The 16,668-nt window shown below is 41.0% G+C and overlaps 2 protein-coding genes across 3 annotated transcripts in view; one reads left to right on the forward strand and one right to left on the reverse strand.

Moving 5' to 3' along the window:
- Positions 1-1,832, forward strand: part of gys2 (glycogen synthase 2) — a 59,128-nt gene extending 57,296 nt beyond the window's left edge. For both annotated transcript variants that reach the window (XM_041202997.1, XM_041202998.1), the window contains 2 exons: positions 950-1,030; positions 1,153-1,832. In XM_041202997.1, coding sequence (XP_041058931.1) covers positions 950-1,030; positions 1,153-1,371 — 300 coding nt within the window. In that variant the 3' untranslated portion in view covers positions 1,372-1,832. The remainder of the gene's footprint in view (positions 1-949; positions 1,031-1,152) is intronic.
- Positions 1,833-9,441: 7,609 nt separating this feature from the next.
- On the reverse strand, positions 9,442-14,495 carry spx (spexin hormone). Its single transcript, XM_041201905.1, has 5 exons — positions 14,382-14,495; positions 14,185-14,242; positions 13,286-13,348; positions 13,091-13,177; positions 9,442-9,624 (listed from the first exon to the last, which is right to left on the reverse strand). The coding sequence occupies exons 2-5, from the start codon at positions 14,204-14,206 to the stop codon at positions 9,554-9,556; spliced, it is 243 nt and encodes an 80-aa protein (XP_041057839.1). The 5' UTR covers positions 14,207-14,242; positions 14,382-14,495; the 3' UTR covers positions 9,442-9,553.
- Positions 14,496-16,668: the final 2,173 nt, after the last annotated feature.

The following is a 16,668-nucleotide window of genomic DNA, read 5'->3' on the forward strand; positions in this document are numbered from 1 at the left end:
CAACTTATAGAATTTGGGAAATGTGAATTTTAGCTTCTAAACTTAAAAAAAAATCAATAGCTTCTAACTTCTGAGCTCCGGGGCAGTGTATCTAGGGGGGGGACCCTGAAGATGTGCTGGGAAACCACCCTTCTCACCACCTTCCCCCCGCCCCCCCAATACTCTGAAAGCTCCCACATAAGGATTGCACAGATTAAACTTCCGATGGACAATTCCCCTGCCTTGGAACCGTCCAGTAATGTGATTTAAATCACAAACTTCGGATGGTTCCAACTGTATTACAGTAATGGTTACCCAGAAAAATTTAGAAGAATTAAAACCACTTCTACTTCTGGATAACTATTAACACCACCACCCCCCACCCCCGACCCCCTCCACCTCTCCCACCCAACCCTGACTATCCCCCTTGATTGCCCACGGTACCCCCGACTGTGCATCCCCAGCCCCCATCTCCGGCTGCTCCAAGTGGCTGGACCTTTAGCTGCCATAAAGCAGGTAAGTTTAATGCCATATAAAAGGGGGCATGCCCTCCTTACCTCCAATGCTGCAGCTCTGGACAGAAGGCCGTGGGAACCCGCTGTGCTACACAGATCTCATTTGGCCTGAATTGGAAGGTTGGTCGAGATAGGAGCAGCTGGATTTCCAGGTAAGGAACTATGAGCAGAGTGGCAATTTGACTCAATTGCCACTCCACCGGAAGTTCCCAATGTGTTTTCAAAACTGAATGTAGCTGATCCACCAAAAGCCTAATAATTGTAACAGCAGAATTACTGCAGTATGGTGTTTTTTTTCAAAATATTATCTGATATTCCCATAGGCTCTAGAAATGTAGCTCACTCCCATACATGATAACTTAACATATACAAGCACCCATGGTATTAGGTCTCAAAATCTTGCTGCATTCTGCATTGGTTGATTAATTTTAATTCTTGTTTCTTTTAATATTCAGTACTACATGTATGCTCGCCATCTTGCACTGAGCAAAGCTTTCCCAGAAAAATTCCAGATGGACTCAATTGTACCGCCATTGGTAAGTCGACTTGTTTTGTATTGTTTGAAATTGTATTTAAGGCAGTGTTACCAGAACTATATTCTACATAGACTTCACACTTTTTCAAAAAAAATATCATGAACTACTTTTTTCCACACCAGACTGAGGGTTTCAAGTATCCCAGACCAGCATCAGTGCCCCCATCCCCTTCCGTGTCCTTGCATTCAAGCCCAAACCAGAGTGATGACGAAGAGGATGATGATGAGCGGTATGATGAGGATGAAGAGGCTGAAAAGGATCGAAGAAACATTAAAGCACCATTTTTTCCTGGTCCAATTCCTGTTGGAAAGAACCAGTCAGATGCAGAGTACCAAAACTGAGTAGATGGTTAACTGTGCCATTTGGAACATTTATGGTTACAATAGCTTGATGATGGAAAATGGAGATGAAAGATTGACAAGTTAAATCCATGTTGCCCCCTGGTTGTTGTATATAAAATGGCTAGGAGAGCGATCATACTATCTGCAGTATTAAATGTGCATCAGAAACTTGTGTAAAGTTTCAAATAATTACAGCAGCTAAAGATAAGTTTGGTCCTATGAATATTACATAAATGTTCTACCCTGGAATATTATACCAATTTCCTCCTTAAAGGATCAAACTCTCTTTTCCTCCTATACATCTGGTCACCATCCAGCTTTCATTCCTCTAGAACTTATTTCTAGCAATGATTTTTGCAAACTTGCAAAACCTCCCTTTTGATTTCTGTAACACACTTCACCATTCCTATAAACAAAGGGTCATTTTATTAGAATATTTATCGAATTTTATACTTAAATCATGTCCCATTGGTTCATTCATGGTTCCTATTAGGAATTGTGTTTTCTATGATTGTTTCAGAAATAAAGGCTGGTGCGTAATGCTTGTCTCTTACTCTAACTGACTTAGCTCCCAGTGTATCAAAGGACTGACAGCACCTAACATTTGAACTAGTGTTTATTGTTGGGGTTGGAGCTTAGCTTGACATTTTTTTGACATGTATGGTCCTAAAATGTGACAAGATTGTTATTTTGTACTTCTGTGATTTGGGACACTGCATGTATTCTTTGCTAATATCATTAATAATCACTGGAGGGGTAGGGGGGGTGGTGTATGCATGTACAAGTTACCCTATTCATTGAAGGCATTTGAGCTTAGCTTTTACTGATTTCACTACATCTTTTGACCCTGTGACCTTTCTTTTGGGGACTCTTGTGAAATAGTGTGCATCCATCTTCCTACCACTGTTACGAAAGGAGAAAATCCAATTTGAAATGCTCCTCCATAACATTGCAGTTGCCACCATCCATGTAGGTGAGGATCCATGGAGATGAGAACATTGCACTTTTTTAACCCAAAAATCATTCTTTAACTGGGGAATTTCCACTTGAAAGATGTGAAATATGTTTTACTTGGTTTGAGAAAATGCAGTAAAACAGTTGCAAGATATTTGTAAAATCATTAAAAACTAAACTCAGTTGAAGATATAACTTTAATGATTGGTTTTAAGACCAGGTATTTCAATCCAACAAGTCATGTGTGTTCTAGTACTTTTATTGAGGTACATTTCTACATTTTAAAAAAAAAAGCTATTTCTTTCAAACTCATGATTTTAGGGTAATCTATTCTTTTTGCCCAATTTATAATTAGTTGTGAGAAGAAATTTATCCATTTACATAGTGTTGTGAAGCCATACTTTATATCAAAACATGTTTTTGTATTTACTGGCTGGAACCTCATATTTGATTTTTAAAAAAAGATTAAAACCACATTCCTGTGACCGATGGCTGCACATTTGCATCATTGCACCTTCTACATTCCAAAACCATTGAAATTGAGACTACTTGTCTGCAAAACCACACCAGGAACATTGGCCTTGAAAGTATCTGAATGGGGGCCATCTTCTATCCCATTAACAAAGCATCTAGACAATCACCTGGGAGGAGACAAACCATTAGACAATCACTTGTACAATGGGACCCTGGATGAGAGAGGAATTTCCAGCCATGATCTATTCAATTTACAGCTGGAATACACCAGCCATGACCATAGCTTGGTCACTTGGTCATTCGAGAAAGTGCAGCACATGACAAGCCAGCTACCATTTGTGTATTTAAGCAACTGTTGTTTCCGCGGAACAAAACAAGCAACAGACTCTGAAGGTGCAAGACCCTGAGTGGGTGTTCTCGTTCTCACTCACTCTTGCTTTTGCATTTGCTCTTGTTCTTGCGCTCACCCTCATGTTTGCTCTCTAGCTTTTGTGCTCTCCATCCAACTTGTAAATTTTGAACCCTGTCTACTGATTTTGACTATCCAGATGCAGCAGAAATTTTTAAAAACTCATTCCAGTCCTGGAATCTACAGAACAGCAGCTAAATTGTCCGTCTCAACTCCAAAAGTAGCAGGACTACTGAGTTCAGTCTGAAACCACCAACCCCTGAGGGCCCCTTTACCCCTTTAAGCAATTTAGAGTCTAATAAAATTAACCTACCCTCCCCAATCCATAATTTATTTGTGTGTGTGTGTGAAAGTCAGAACATGTTTTTATTATTTTACTTAAACTGGGTTAAGCACAGTTAAAACCTATCTTCTTTATAAAAACTCAAGAAAGCCTGTCTACATGTATTTTATGGTCACAGTACATAGAATGAATTAAACACTCATGGAATTGGAAAATATATTTTTTCTAGCAAAAAAACCTGTTGCAGTCAAAGCGCAGAGAGGGAAAAGATGGGAGCCATTTGACCTCACCTGATCATAACACCTAGCCACTCAGCTGTGAGGTTTATGAGAATGGTTCCTGGGATGAGGGCCTTCAGTTATGAAGACAGATTGGTGAAGTTGCAACTCTTCTCTTTGGAGAAGAGAAGATTTAATATAGGTGTTTGAAATCATGGGGTGTTTGTACAGGGTAGATGAAGAGGAAGCATTCCCAGTGGTAGAAGAGTTGACAATCAGAGGACGCAAATTTAAGGTGATTGGCAAAGAACAAAATGTAATTCTGTTAGAAGCAGATTCAATGTTGGCTTTCAGAAGGGAATTGGGTAATAATCTGAATAGAAAAGAATTTGCAGGGCTACAGGAAAAAGGCAGGGGAGTGGGATTAGCTGAGTCACTTGCAGAGATCTGGCGTGGACACGAATAGCTGAACGATTTCTGTGCTGTAATCCATCTGTGAGAGGTGAGGAGCAAGAATCTTAAAACAAACAACTGGGGAAGGGGTGTTGCAGTGAGTTAGTACATCACCCTCTTATCTCTGGAATCAGAACCAATAGGATGAAGATGTTACTCATCTGGCTCTGTTAAGCACAACATAGTTACTGGGAAATAAGATAAAAATCCTCTAATTTACTGTTGGTTGGCATAAATGACCATCTCCCTTGAGGCACAGGAAAAGTGTTGGAGGGATATAGAAAATACTATAACTGGTGTAATTTGGCTGTACTATATTACACAGAGAGAATTAAATGCTGTTTTTCGTGCTTGAAATAAGATGATGTTCAATTTTAATATTAAGTTCTTTCACCTCCATGACTACCAACTCTGAAAAGTACCAAGTGGTGTGTTTACAGACCTTTAAGTGCAAGAATGATGCATCAAATGAGAGTTGTCTACTTTTTCAAAAACTCCTTCAACAACTCTTACATGATGCCCCCCTCTTCATTAAGTCCCGACACATTGGGCAGAATTTGATGCCCTCCCCCTTGGCAAGTTTGGGGGTGGGAGCATTTAATTGTGCAGTGGGGTGGCCATTGGCACCCTGCTGCCTTTCTGCCTCAACCCCAATTAAGCCCGTGGCGGGAAGGCTTGTAGATGGCCTTTCTGCCACAAATTGAGACAATTAATGCCCACTTAAGGCCCTCATCCCACCACCGCTGGTATTCACCCAGTGACGAGCAAGGGGCTCACTATGTGGGAAGCCTGAAGAGCAAACTCTTGCAGGGTTGCTTGTGGGCTTCCAGAAGGTGCCCCTTGTTCAAGTGCACTCAAGAACTGATCGCAGGACCCAGCATTGGGAAGGGTTACTGTGAGCCACCCATGACCTTGCTGCCAAACCCCTTCCTCATGCTATGCCCCTCCTGCCATCACCTGTACCCTCAATGATCCTAGGCCTTGGTGGGTGCATTACCAGCAGCAGTCACCACCTCCCGGTGGCACTGCTGAGTGATAAAGAGCTGCCAGCCTCTGTTGGCAGGCAGCTTTCAGCTTGCAAGGCTTCAACTCCCAGGCTCCTTGATCCCAGGGGAGGCCTGCTGCTGCCTTGTTCAGTGCCTGGCTAGCGGGCTTTCCCAAAAAAAGGCGATGCTGGGTTCTCACTGGCTCTCCAGCTGGTGGGCAAGATCTCCATCACCAATACTGTCCTATATTTTTAGCAGTGTTGTTTAAATACTCCAAATGACTTTTCTTAAACAAGCATGTATTGTTGCTGCTATTTGATGTGACCACTGTGACCAACTCTTATGAAATAAAATAAGGGACACTTTGTGGGACTGGGGAAGGAGTGGTACTGGTGACTGGGAGTGGGGTGTTTTGGGGGTTTGCGGTTTGGTAAACGTGAGCAAGGGGGTTTCAACATGGGAGGGGATAGGGATTGGGGTCTTCTGACTATGATAGTGGGGATGAGGGCCAGTTAAAATCAACTAAAACTGACAATTTATCTTATTGAGTCACAACATCATCCTCTCTAGGTTGGCCGACTCACTCACTTGATGCCCCGCTCAAATCACTCAAGCTCACCATGGAGACTCCCAGGATCAGTCCCATAGGCTGTCTTAGAAATAAGGGGCAAAAGGGGACCCTTAAGGGACATGGGACAGTCAAAATAAGGGACAATCCACTAACATACAGGGCAGCTAGTCACCGTGAGACTGTGTCGAAAGTAAATTAACTTCCAAGAACTAGCTGAAACAAAAGTTAAATAGTGCAATGGCTAGATTAATTTTTGTGGCAAGAGCCATAAAAGAGTGAGGAAGCTTTCTGTTTTCTGCAAACCCTCATTTATATCCTCCTGTGTCGCCATTGAACAGAAAGACACTTGGCTTCATTGTTTTAAAATGTACTTCACAAGGAAATCGTTTCCTGCCCTTGCAACATAGGTTTGTATAGAATAAGGAGGAATGAAGGTGATTCATGAAATCACTTTGTCAGCCCATGAAGGGTAGAAGGTGAAATGTGCTCAGCCATGAGTTAGCAGGGCAGATGTCTTGAACACAATCCTAGCCCTAAGCTCCAATGATAGTCAAAAGCCCCAGGTACCTATTGTAAAGTTTGATTCCAAATGTGCTACTGTACTTTGGGCAGTGCAAAGGACAATAAAAATCTCAATGAGCCATGTAATCAGGGTACTGGTGCAGTTTTCCATTTCTAGGAATTTGACTACGAAAATCCAAAGGTGATTTAGTAGGAATCAGATTAACATACATATGGTGTGCACAGACTGCTTTTAATGGGCACTATTCCACACTCACAGCATTAATTGATCCATTTTGCATAATCAGGTTTCAGGCATAGAAGCAGTCACAATGGCTAGCTGTCAAGTTAATTTGCATGCATCATTTAATATGCCCAATACAGTAGTTCCATCTCATTGCTGTTTTTATTTAGGTCCACCTATATAGTAAAGAGCATAGGACTTGTGGCACAGTGGGTAGTGTTCCTGCCTCAGAAGCTCCAGGTTCAAGTCCCAACCCAGGACTTAAAGGCCAATAACATGGCCAAAAAGATTGAGTATCAACCTACAAATCTTTTCAATGCACACCACTGGCAGATGAGAGAGATTCCTGGTTAGTCATGTGATGGAAAGAACATTGGAACCTCTACCATCACTATCCATAACTCCAGAGTACAAAGTGCATCTAAAAAGTGTACGTTATCAGCAGCTTGAACTCCCTGATTGAACTGTAACACACTGCCAGATGTACTGAAGTGTTCCTCATGTTTTATTTTTGAATTTAATTAAAGTTAATCGATTCTGATAATATTGACTTGGAAAGCTCAGTGACAGCAAATGAATGTTTTGGAATTCTTGCATCCTGTTCAGTATTTGTATTAGTTGTGTCACAGGCCTGAATCAGAATTTTCAGACCACATATGAATCTTCTCTTTTAACCTAATGCCCTAACAGGTCTATTACTACATCTAATTGGCCCTTAACATTAACTTAACCTGATATTGGTAACTTTAATACTGATCAGTTAAAATCAATATTGCTGTTACTAAACATATGTGCAGAAACCATATAGTTTATTCTTCTATAAAAAGAACTATGTTAAAGCACAAAACATTAAGACTTGGACTGGACAAATAGCTTATATTACAAGATTGACATGGATCAGATATAACTGACAACTGTGCAGTAAATGTCACAAGCACCCTCCTACATGGCTCAGAGATGTGGACTACGTACAGCAGACACCTCAAAACTCTGGAGAAGTATCACCAGCACTGCCTCTGCAAGATCCTGCAAATCCATTGGCTGGATAGATGCACCAACATCAGTGTTTTCACTCAGGCCAACACCCCCAGCATTGAAGCATTGACCATGCTCAATCAGCTCCGCTGGGCGGGCCATATCGTCCACATGCCTGACACGAGACTCCCGAAACAAGCACTCTACTCCAAGCTTCGACAAGGCAAGCGGGGCCCCAGGAGGGCAGAGGAAGTTCTTCAAAGACACCCTCAAAGCTTCTTTGAAAAAGTGCAACATCCCCACCGACATCTGGGAATCCCTGGCCCAAGATGGCCCGAAGTAGAGGGAAAGCATCCAGGAAGGAGCTGAACACCTGGAGTCTCATTGCCAAGGGCTAGCTGAAGTCAAGCGTCAACAGCAAAAGGAGCAGTGGCAACCCGGGCACCCCACCCACCCGTTCCCTCTACCACCATCTGCCCTACTTGTGACAGAGACTGTAGGTCACGCATTGGACTTTTCAGCCATCTGCGAACTCATTTTTAGTGTGGAAACAAGTCTTCCTTGATCCTGAGAGACAGCCTAAGGAGCAGACGACGAAGTGTCATGAAACTTTTTTTAATTCATTCATGGGATGTGGGCTTCATTGGCTGGGCCAACAATTATTGCCCATCACTAATTGCCCTTGAGAAGGTGACAGCTGCCTTCTTGAACCCCTGCAGTCCATGTGGTGTAGGTACACCCACAGTGCCATTAGGGAGGGAGTTCTAGGATTTTGACACAGCAACAGCAAAGGAACGGCAACATATTTCCAAGTCAGAATGGTGAGTGGCTTGGAGGGGAATTTCCAGGTGGTGTCTGCTGCCTTTGTCCTTCAAGATGGTAGCGGTCGTGGGTTTGGAAGGTGCTGTTTAAGAAGCCTTGGTGATATCAGATTAAGCTGTTGCATTTATAATGAAAAATGTCAATGTTAATCACATATTTCATAGCCTTGTCTGTTAAGGGTATTTGGTAATCTATTATGGGCATCAGCTATGCCTTAGTTGGTGGGACTCTTGCCCCTGTAGATTGTCGGTTGAAGTTCCACTTAGGGCTATGGGTGCATACCTTAACACTCCAATGCAGAACCAAAGCTCCCTTCTGCCCTTTCAGGTAAATGTAAACAATTCAAAGAAGGACAGGGGAGCTGTTGGCCAATCAGCACTTTAAAAATTATCTAGTTTCCTGATGATACTCTCCTCTCAACCAACAACTAAAACAGATAATTTTGTCATTTACCTTTTTTGCTCTGCACAAATTGGGCGCTGTTTCCTATGGTACAAAAGTGATTACACTTCAAATAACTTCAGCAGCTGCAAAAGGCTTTTGCAATAAAAGTAGGTAAGGGGAATGTGGAGCTGAGGCCACAATCAGATCAGCTATGATTTTATTGAATGGCAAAGCAGTCTCAAAAGGTCTGAATGGTCTACTGCTCCTAATTCTTATGTTTGCATGTATTGCACTCAGTTTATGAAAGGGGTAATGTAAACTTGCAGTTTTGGCCTAAGAGTGCACATTACACAGTGAAGAGAGTTGTAAAGTTAGTTTGTCAGCAAGTAAACGTGCCAAAAAACCGGTAATTTTAAAAGGTATCCTTACACGTGTTGGTTTTTGTGGTGCTGCTCTATCAAAATGGCAGTCTGTGTGTATGTTGTCAGATTTCATTTATTATACAAAACCATACTCCATATTATGGTCAAAAAATTTGTGTAATTTGAAACAGTATCAGAAATGCTGACCATCTGAGGAACAAAATCACTTTTTTCTATTTTGAGTCCAGATATTAGATTTAATTGTGAATAAAATTGAACTGAAAATGTAATTTTGAAAGTCCTAATATTCAATAGTAATGATTAGCATTCAAGGAGCTAGAGGACTTTTAATTCATTAAAACAATTAAACAATTTTATATTTCAAACAGGCTATGAAAAGGATACAATGCCTTCCCATATACAACATAATCAATAATTTACAAACATACTTCTGTGTAAGCACTTGGTACAGAGTCACATTGCACATAGATGAAATCTAATGGGTGAATGTGGGGAAATCCAGGTTTGTAGAAGTGTGTCAAAAGTTTAGAAGAGTAATTTTCTCCAATTTGGGTTCTCTTGCCAAAAATACTGCCGTGCACTTTCCTCATTCTCCTCTGTAATTTTAAAAAAGTATATATAAGTGACAATTCATTTGAGTCAGTTTTCAACTCAATTAGTATAGCCAAAGTAGGGTTGCGTCTTCTAATGAGAAATCCAGTTACTCACTGGCTCTTTTTCCATATCCCAACATTTTTTTTCTCCTTTGAGTATTTATTCAATTCCCTTTTTGAAGGCAACTATTAAATCTGTATCTATCACCCAATTAGACCGTCCGTTCCAAATCCTAACCATTCATTGAGTTAAAAAAAGGGTTTTCCAAATCATGCCTCTGATTCTGTTACCAATCACCTTAAATATGTGCTTTCTGGTAATTGACCTTTCAGCCACTGGAAACAGTTTCTCTTTATTTACTACATCTAAATCATTCATGATTTTAAACACCTCTATAAAATCTCCTCCTCTAAGGAAAACAACAGCAGCTATCTACATTCCTGTGATCCATCATCCTGGAAACCATTTGATTAAACCTCTTCCGTTCTCACTCCACAGCTGCCATGTCCTTTCTAATGTGTAGCATCTAGAATTGGGCACAATCTCCAGCTGGGGCCAAACTTGTGTTCTATATAGGCTTATCATAACCCCCCAAGCTTTTGTACTCTACCTCCATAATAAAGCCCAGGATCCCATGTGTTTTATTAACTGCTCTGTTAACCCATTCTATTCCCTTCAGAGATTGGTGCACACGCAGTCCCTTGTCTCTCTTTTAACATGGTGCCATTTAAGTAGCATTGTCTTTCCTCAGTTATCCTTTCAAAATGCATCATTTCATACATTTCTACATTCAATTTCATCTGCTGTGTATTCACTGATCCCACCAGCATGTCAATGTCCTCTTGTAGTCTTTTCTCAATGTTTTCTACACTTTCAAGTTTCAGTCGGCACCCACTCTGCTGTAGCTGTATGCATTGTGCCACTGACATCATCATTGTGCACCAGTTGAACATTCGCCAACCACCTGCTGACTGCCCTACTTGCTGCTCTGCTTGCCACTTCGCTTGCCACCAACCCCACCACCTCAGCAGCTTGTGACAACTGCACTCCTTAGCCATGGTGAAAAAAAAACATTTTATTGATGCTGCCCTTGTTTAAATTTCTTTATATTGCTCAATATTATGGATGGTCCTATTCTTTAATGCAAGCAGCTACCTATGGTGGCACTGGCGGTGACATCAAGCATGTCTGGTGAATGCACACCCTGCAGTTATGCTGGCAGCAAATGCAGCCATTTTGAAATTGTGCCCTGTACTCCCGAGTCAAAGTTTTCCCTTTAAAAAAAAAACCTGTGCTGGTTCTCCTTTATTAGTTCATGCTTACCTGCGTGCACATTAATTTTTTTCCCAGATTATTGTTTCTTAAAGCTACCCCCATCAATGGTGTTAAACTGATTACCCTGGAAGTGCCAAGCTTATATATCTCCCTTTTATTTTTAAAAAAGTGTATACCATTTTCAATCTTTCAGTCCCTTGGCACCATCCCTATTTCTATCTGTTGCCCCCTGGTTGTTGTATATAAAATGGCTAGCAGAGCTATCATACTATCTGTAGTATTAAATGTGCATCAGAAACTTGTGTAAAGTTTCAAATAATTACAGAAGCTAAAGTTTGGTCCTATGAATATTACATAAATGCCCTACCCTGGAATATTATACCAATTTTCTCCTCAAAGGATCAAACTCTCTTTTCCTCCTATACATTTGGTCACTATCCAGCTTTCATTCCTCTAGAACTTATTTCTAGCAATGATTTTTGCTTGATAGGTTAACTGGTTTATTAAGCAACAGATAGAAAGAGAGTTACTAATAGATTAAAGGATGTAACTGCATCTTTTGCTAACTTTTAAGAATTCCACCTGTGCAATTCAACACTCCATCTGCAGGCTAAACACTGTTCAGATCCGTCATTTCTTCCATGTGAAGAATGGTGATATATGAACTTGAATTTATGTAGCACCTCTCAGGTTCCTGGTCTGACCCAAACTGATTCACAACCAATGAATTACATTTGAAGTTCAGTCACTAATTTGTAGGAAAGTGCAGCAGCCAATTAGTACAGGGCAAGGCCACACATAACACCAGATGTTATCAATAGGCAGTTCATCTACTTTGCTGAGCTGGTGTAGGGATTTTACCAGGGCACCACTCCCTTCCTCAAAAAGTACCATGGGGTCTTTTAAAACTATAGCCCTGTCTGTTTTTCCCAATGACTCAGTGGCTGAATGCACCGACTGGTGTGATGTTGGGTTTAGAACCAGGTGGTAGATGTTAGGTTTAATTCCTGGTTTGTGATGAATTAGTCACCACAAGAACATAAGAAATGGGAGCAGGAGTAGACCACATGGCCTGTTGAGCCTGCTCCACCATTCAATATGATCAAGGATGATCCTGCACTCTCCCCAAATCCCTTGATCCTCCAAAAGACCAAAAATCTGTCTACCCCAGTCTTAAATGTATTCAGTGATGGAGAACCCATAACCCCGTGGGGTCGAGAATTCCAGATTCACAACCCTTTGAGTGAAGTCATTTCTTCTCATCTCAGTCCTAAATGGTCAGCCCTTATCCTGAGACTGTGCCTCTGTGTTTTAGATTCCCCAACCAGTGGAAACAATTTGTCAGCAACTACCCTATCAAGCCCCTTACGAATTTTGTATGTTTCAATGAGATTACCTCCCATTCTTCTAAATTCCAGAAAATATAAGCTCAATTTACTCAGCCTTTCATCATAGGGCCACCCCCTCATCCCTGGGACCAATTTAGTGAAGCTTCACTGTACTGCCTCCAATTCAAGTGTGCCCTTCCTTAAATATGGAAAGCAAAACTGCACCACAGAAGCACTACAATTAGTCTCACTGTTATAGATTTGGCTGGGGAAAAAGTATTAGCAGAAGTTTGTGTGTCCTTGGTTTTATTTATTTTTTTAACTCTAGGGGTGTGTGTGTGTGTGTATTTGAAGGCCAGAATTAGGTTCTGCAGTGATGTCTGACATTGTCAAAGACTCTGAAAACATTCAGCTACTAGGCTCACAGGTTCTAATTTTTGGGGGTGTAATACTAGAGGCTATTGGTAATGGCAGAACAAAAACTCAGTAAAAGTCACCACCTTTCAGTGAAAAAGTGGACAGCATTGGAGAAATACTCCAAATTCTCCAACATTCAATACCTTTAAACATCCACTTGAGGGAATGGCCCATAGGAATTGGGCTGCCACCCTGCAGTGCTATTCCTCAGGCTTTTGTTTCCTTTCAGGTGGGTGTATGGAATGATGCATTTACCCTATAGTTTCACAAGGTCCTAGTTGGGTCTTTTGCTGAGGTACATCCTATTTCTATCGGAAATGAAATCACAAACTGGCACTTACAAGTTCAGGAGTAATTCTAAATGATAGTACATCAGTAATGTTCAGGTTTGTAATCCGACATACCCCAGTGTACAATGGACTCGTAGGTCATTCGCAAAAACACTTGCCTTCTTGTTGTGCCTGCCTGATGGAAGCCAGGAGCACAGCCGTTGCTTCGGATAGGGTTAATGGGTTGGTGTTTTGGCTCCTAGTTTCTGATAAAAGACAAGAATTATTATGCACCTGTAAAGGGCGGCAGGACCGAGAGAATAATGGAGCTGTGTCACTGCAATACCAACGTGCACTAAATCCAATTCTCTTACCAATATCTATTTTTTCAAAGAGGTCGCTGTCGTTTCCATCATCCGCAATGAATCGGCGTCCCTCTGTAATAATAATTGTGAAGTTCACAGATCTACTTTCTTATACTCTACTGTTTCTCTGGAAGCTCTCAAGTGTGACCTTGGCTGGTATATTGGCAGCGAAAGCGCACTTTCAGCGATGGGTTTGTGATTTGTGAAAGATTCTACTTGCCACGAGTTTAGGAATGTCGATTAGATAGTTTATACAGGGAAATGTGAAGACTTGGCTCTCCCTATTACCCGGCACTTGCCCTCACCCAGCCCTTGTACTCAGTCAAAATAAGCGCAATTCGAACCTTGAATATATCTATAGCGCCTTTTCTGTCCCTGGGCCGTCCCAAACCGCTTCACAGTCAATTAATTACTTTCCGAGTGCAGTCAGGTAGGTGCGCATGGCACTCAATTTGTACTCGGCAAAGTCCAATAAAAGTGACCTAAAATAATGTATTATAGGCAGTTAAAAGGGATTCATCGTAAATGAACAACTGTACGGATTAAAGTTAATGATATAAACCTCAAACTGCGCATTTCAATTCATCAAGATACTCTGGATTCAATGTGATCCTCTCACCTCAAGACTCTAAAGTTGCAATAACCAAAAATATCAGTTCTAAATCCCAATGATTAATGTATAGTTTTCTTCAATATTAAGCAGTTATTAAGAACTATGTAATCTATTATCTAGGTAGTCCTAAAAACGTTATTGTTCATCTCTTTAGATTATCTCCTCATTGGTCTGCTTTTAGAGTAGAAATGAAGAACAAATGTAAACATGTAAATCCCCGTCAAACAAATATTTAAGAGTGAATCACAAACTCCAATATTGGACTCAGCCATAATGGAGAGTTGGGTTAACTTACGTGTTCCTTTTAAGTACAACATTGCCTGGGGCGTCCAGTTCCGTCTCTGAAAGCGATCCTGCCCAAACAAGAAGCATACGCTTGTCAGCTATATTTTATGTTTTTTTTAAAAAAGAGACTGAAATATAAAATTTGAACGTGAAATTTGAATTGATTTGAAACGATTGGAATCCCCACTCTAACAATCGGCTCTGTACCTGTGGGGCGCTCCTGGATTGAACAACGAATGACGAGACAAGGAACAGCAAGAGTACATGAGCTGTGACAGCCCCCAGACCCTGGACAAGAAAGGGGCAAAAAAAACCCGCAGTAAATACCCCAGCAGTTTTTCCACATTACTTTCCAAAATGTTCCGTCAAGATAATTTTCTTTAAAAATATGCTTTTTTTGTGTAGTCTAAATAAACTATTCTTCAGTCAAGAGCTGAACTTAATATGACGCTTTTGGAACAAAGCGATTTGTGTTTGTGAAAGTCATTGGTACCATCAAATGGACAGATTCTCTTCAGAGCCTGCCTTTCCAAATAGAGAATGATTCCCACCTGTTTAAATCAATCCCGGCCAACAATTGGTAACAGTCCCAGTAATCTATCCGACCATTCAGCACACTGAAGCAAACAGCGAGTTCATAAAAGCCCACTCACCTTCATCTTTTGCTCCTCAATTTTCACATGCAGGTCTGCTTGCAGGCTAAGTGACTGTATGTGGTATGTGTGTGTGTGTGCTCTGCTCCTAATCTTTGCACCCTTTAAATGTTCTCCGGGAAGCCCCTCTGGCAGGTCGGGCGGTCCTGAAGGGGCCAGATGTCAGTCTTGGAGATGGGCGAGATGAAGCCGCAAAGGGACGCAGGCGGAGAGGAAACTGCAGGGCGACGGGGAATGATGGACACCAGCGACTTACCCATTAGCCCGACAATGTTCCATAAGTAGCAATCACGTTTCAACTAGCTGGACATCTCTCCCCAAGTCAGTGCTTTGTCTAATAGTCAAGATTAGCAACAAGCTGAAAGCAGGTTGGAAAAAGTGGAACTGCAAGGACAATTCAGAAAAAGTTAATTATTATGCGAGACTCTGGTTGTATGGAATACTGTTGCTTTCACTTGTTCCAGTAATGCGTTATAGAACCGCTGTGGCACAACAGAACTCTCAAGCAATTAAACTATTTCGAGTGTTGAAAGAAAGTTTGCCTGGCTTTAATCTCTTTTGCCATGTTGGACTTTATTGTAACGACGTTGTAAACTGAGCTAGTATTAAAAGAATTGTATCATTTCAAAATATATTTTAACCCTGTGATGTTATGCTCAAGAATTGGCAAATTCCTTCCTGATCAACCCTGATAGCAGGGATTTGGTTTTTCAGGCTGAATTTCAGATTGAATGTGGTTAGGACTGTAATGTACTATTTGGGGATAATGTGTAGCTTCAAGCCGATTCATTTGTCCTCGCCAAGATGTAGATATGTATTTGTTAGTGATTATTGAACCGGGCATATCAGGAGAAGATAAATAATTGATCAACCAGCAGAGCCACTGCCCAAGAGGGATTAGTTGACTGTTTGAGGTCTATGGTAAGTAAGGATTCAGGATTTTTGACGATCAATGTAATCAGTCATATAAGGTGAACAAATGTATTGGAATCGGCAGTGAAAGGCAGAGATAATTAATTGTTCCGAGTCTTATATCGATCCACTTTCTGTCTGTTAGCGCAACTCAATGAACTACTTGGTTAACGCTCTGACATTTCTCAAATCGCTTTCAAATGTTTTTCTTGTATTAATCATTTGACATCAAATCAATGGGGATGTCAGGCAGCTGGATTGAATTTCCTCTAGTGGGAAGGCTAGCAACAGCCAGAGTTTCACTGTGATGCTCCTTGGACCAAGTAATGTCACTTCACATATTGATTGGGGTGCAGTGCAGGCTGCATTGGTAAATGTAGGCTTTCCCATCATGTTCCAGCTCTAAAAATATACAAATAAGTAAAAGATATATTTGGCAAGTGGGTTGCAAAATAGTAATCAAACAGAGTGGTTAAATATTATAACCCAGGAAAGGAAATCTTGATCAACAGTTTATGAATCTCAAGAAAGGCAAAGCTGGGTTACTACTGAAGTTTATTATGTCTGCATCATGTACTCTCAGTTTGAAAAACAAATGGAAAATTAAAAACTTCTCTGGGTGCGACTGTGGTCACCCAGAACAGACGATGGAACACGTAACGACTCAATGCCCGACTCACAAATACAAAGGGCGTATACATACAGCGATACACAACGCCACTCCTGACGTAATGTCCTTGCTTGTCCACCTTGATGCAAAATTATACTCGTTGCTCCAGCCATACGAAAGAAGTTTGAAAAATATATATTTGGCATCCTTATTATACTTTGAAATTGAAAAAGAACAGGTGACAAAGTGATAGAGATATCGGTGATAAAGGAGCTGAAGGCATATGACATTGACTGTTTCTACATTGTTATATACAATG

The sequence above is a fragment of the Carcharodon carcharias genome, chromosome 13, assembly GCF_017639515.1.
Source record: "Carcharodon carcharias isolate sCarCar2 chromosome 13, sCarCar2.pri, whole genome shotgun sequence".
Lineage (NCBI taxonomy): Eukaryota > Metazoa > Chordata > Chondrichthyes > Lamniformes > Lamnidae > Carcharodon > Carcharodon carcharias.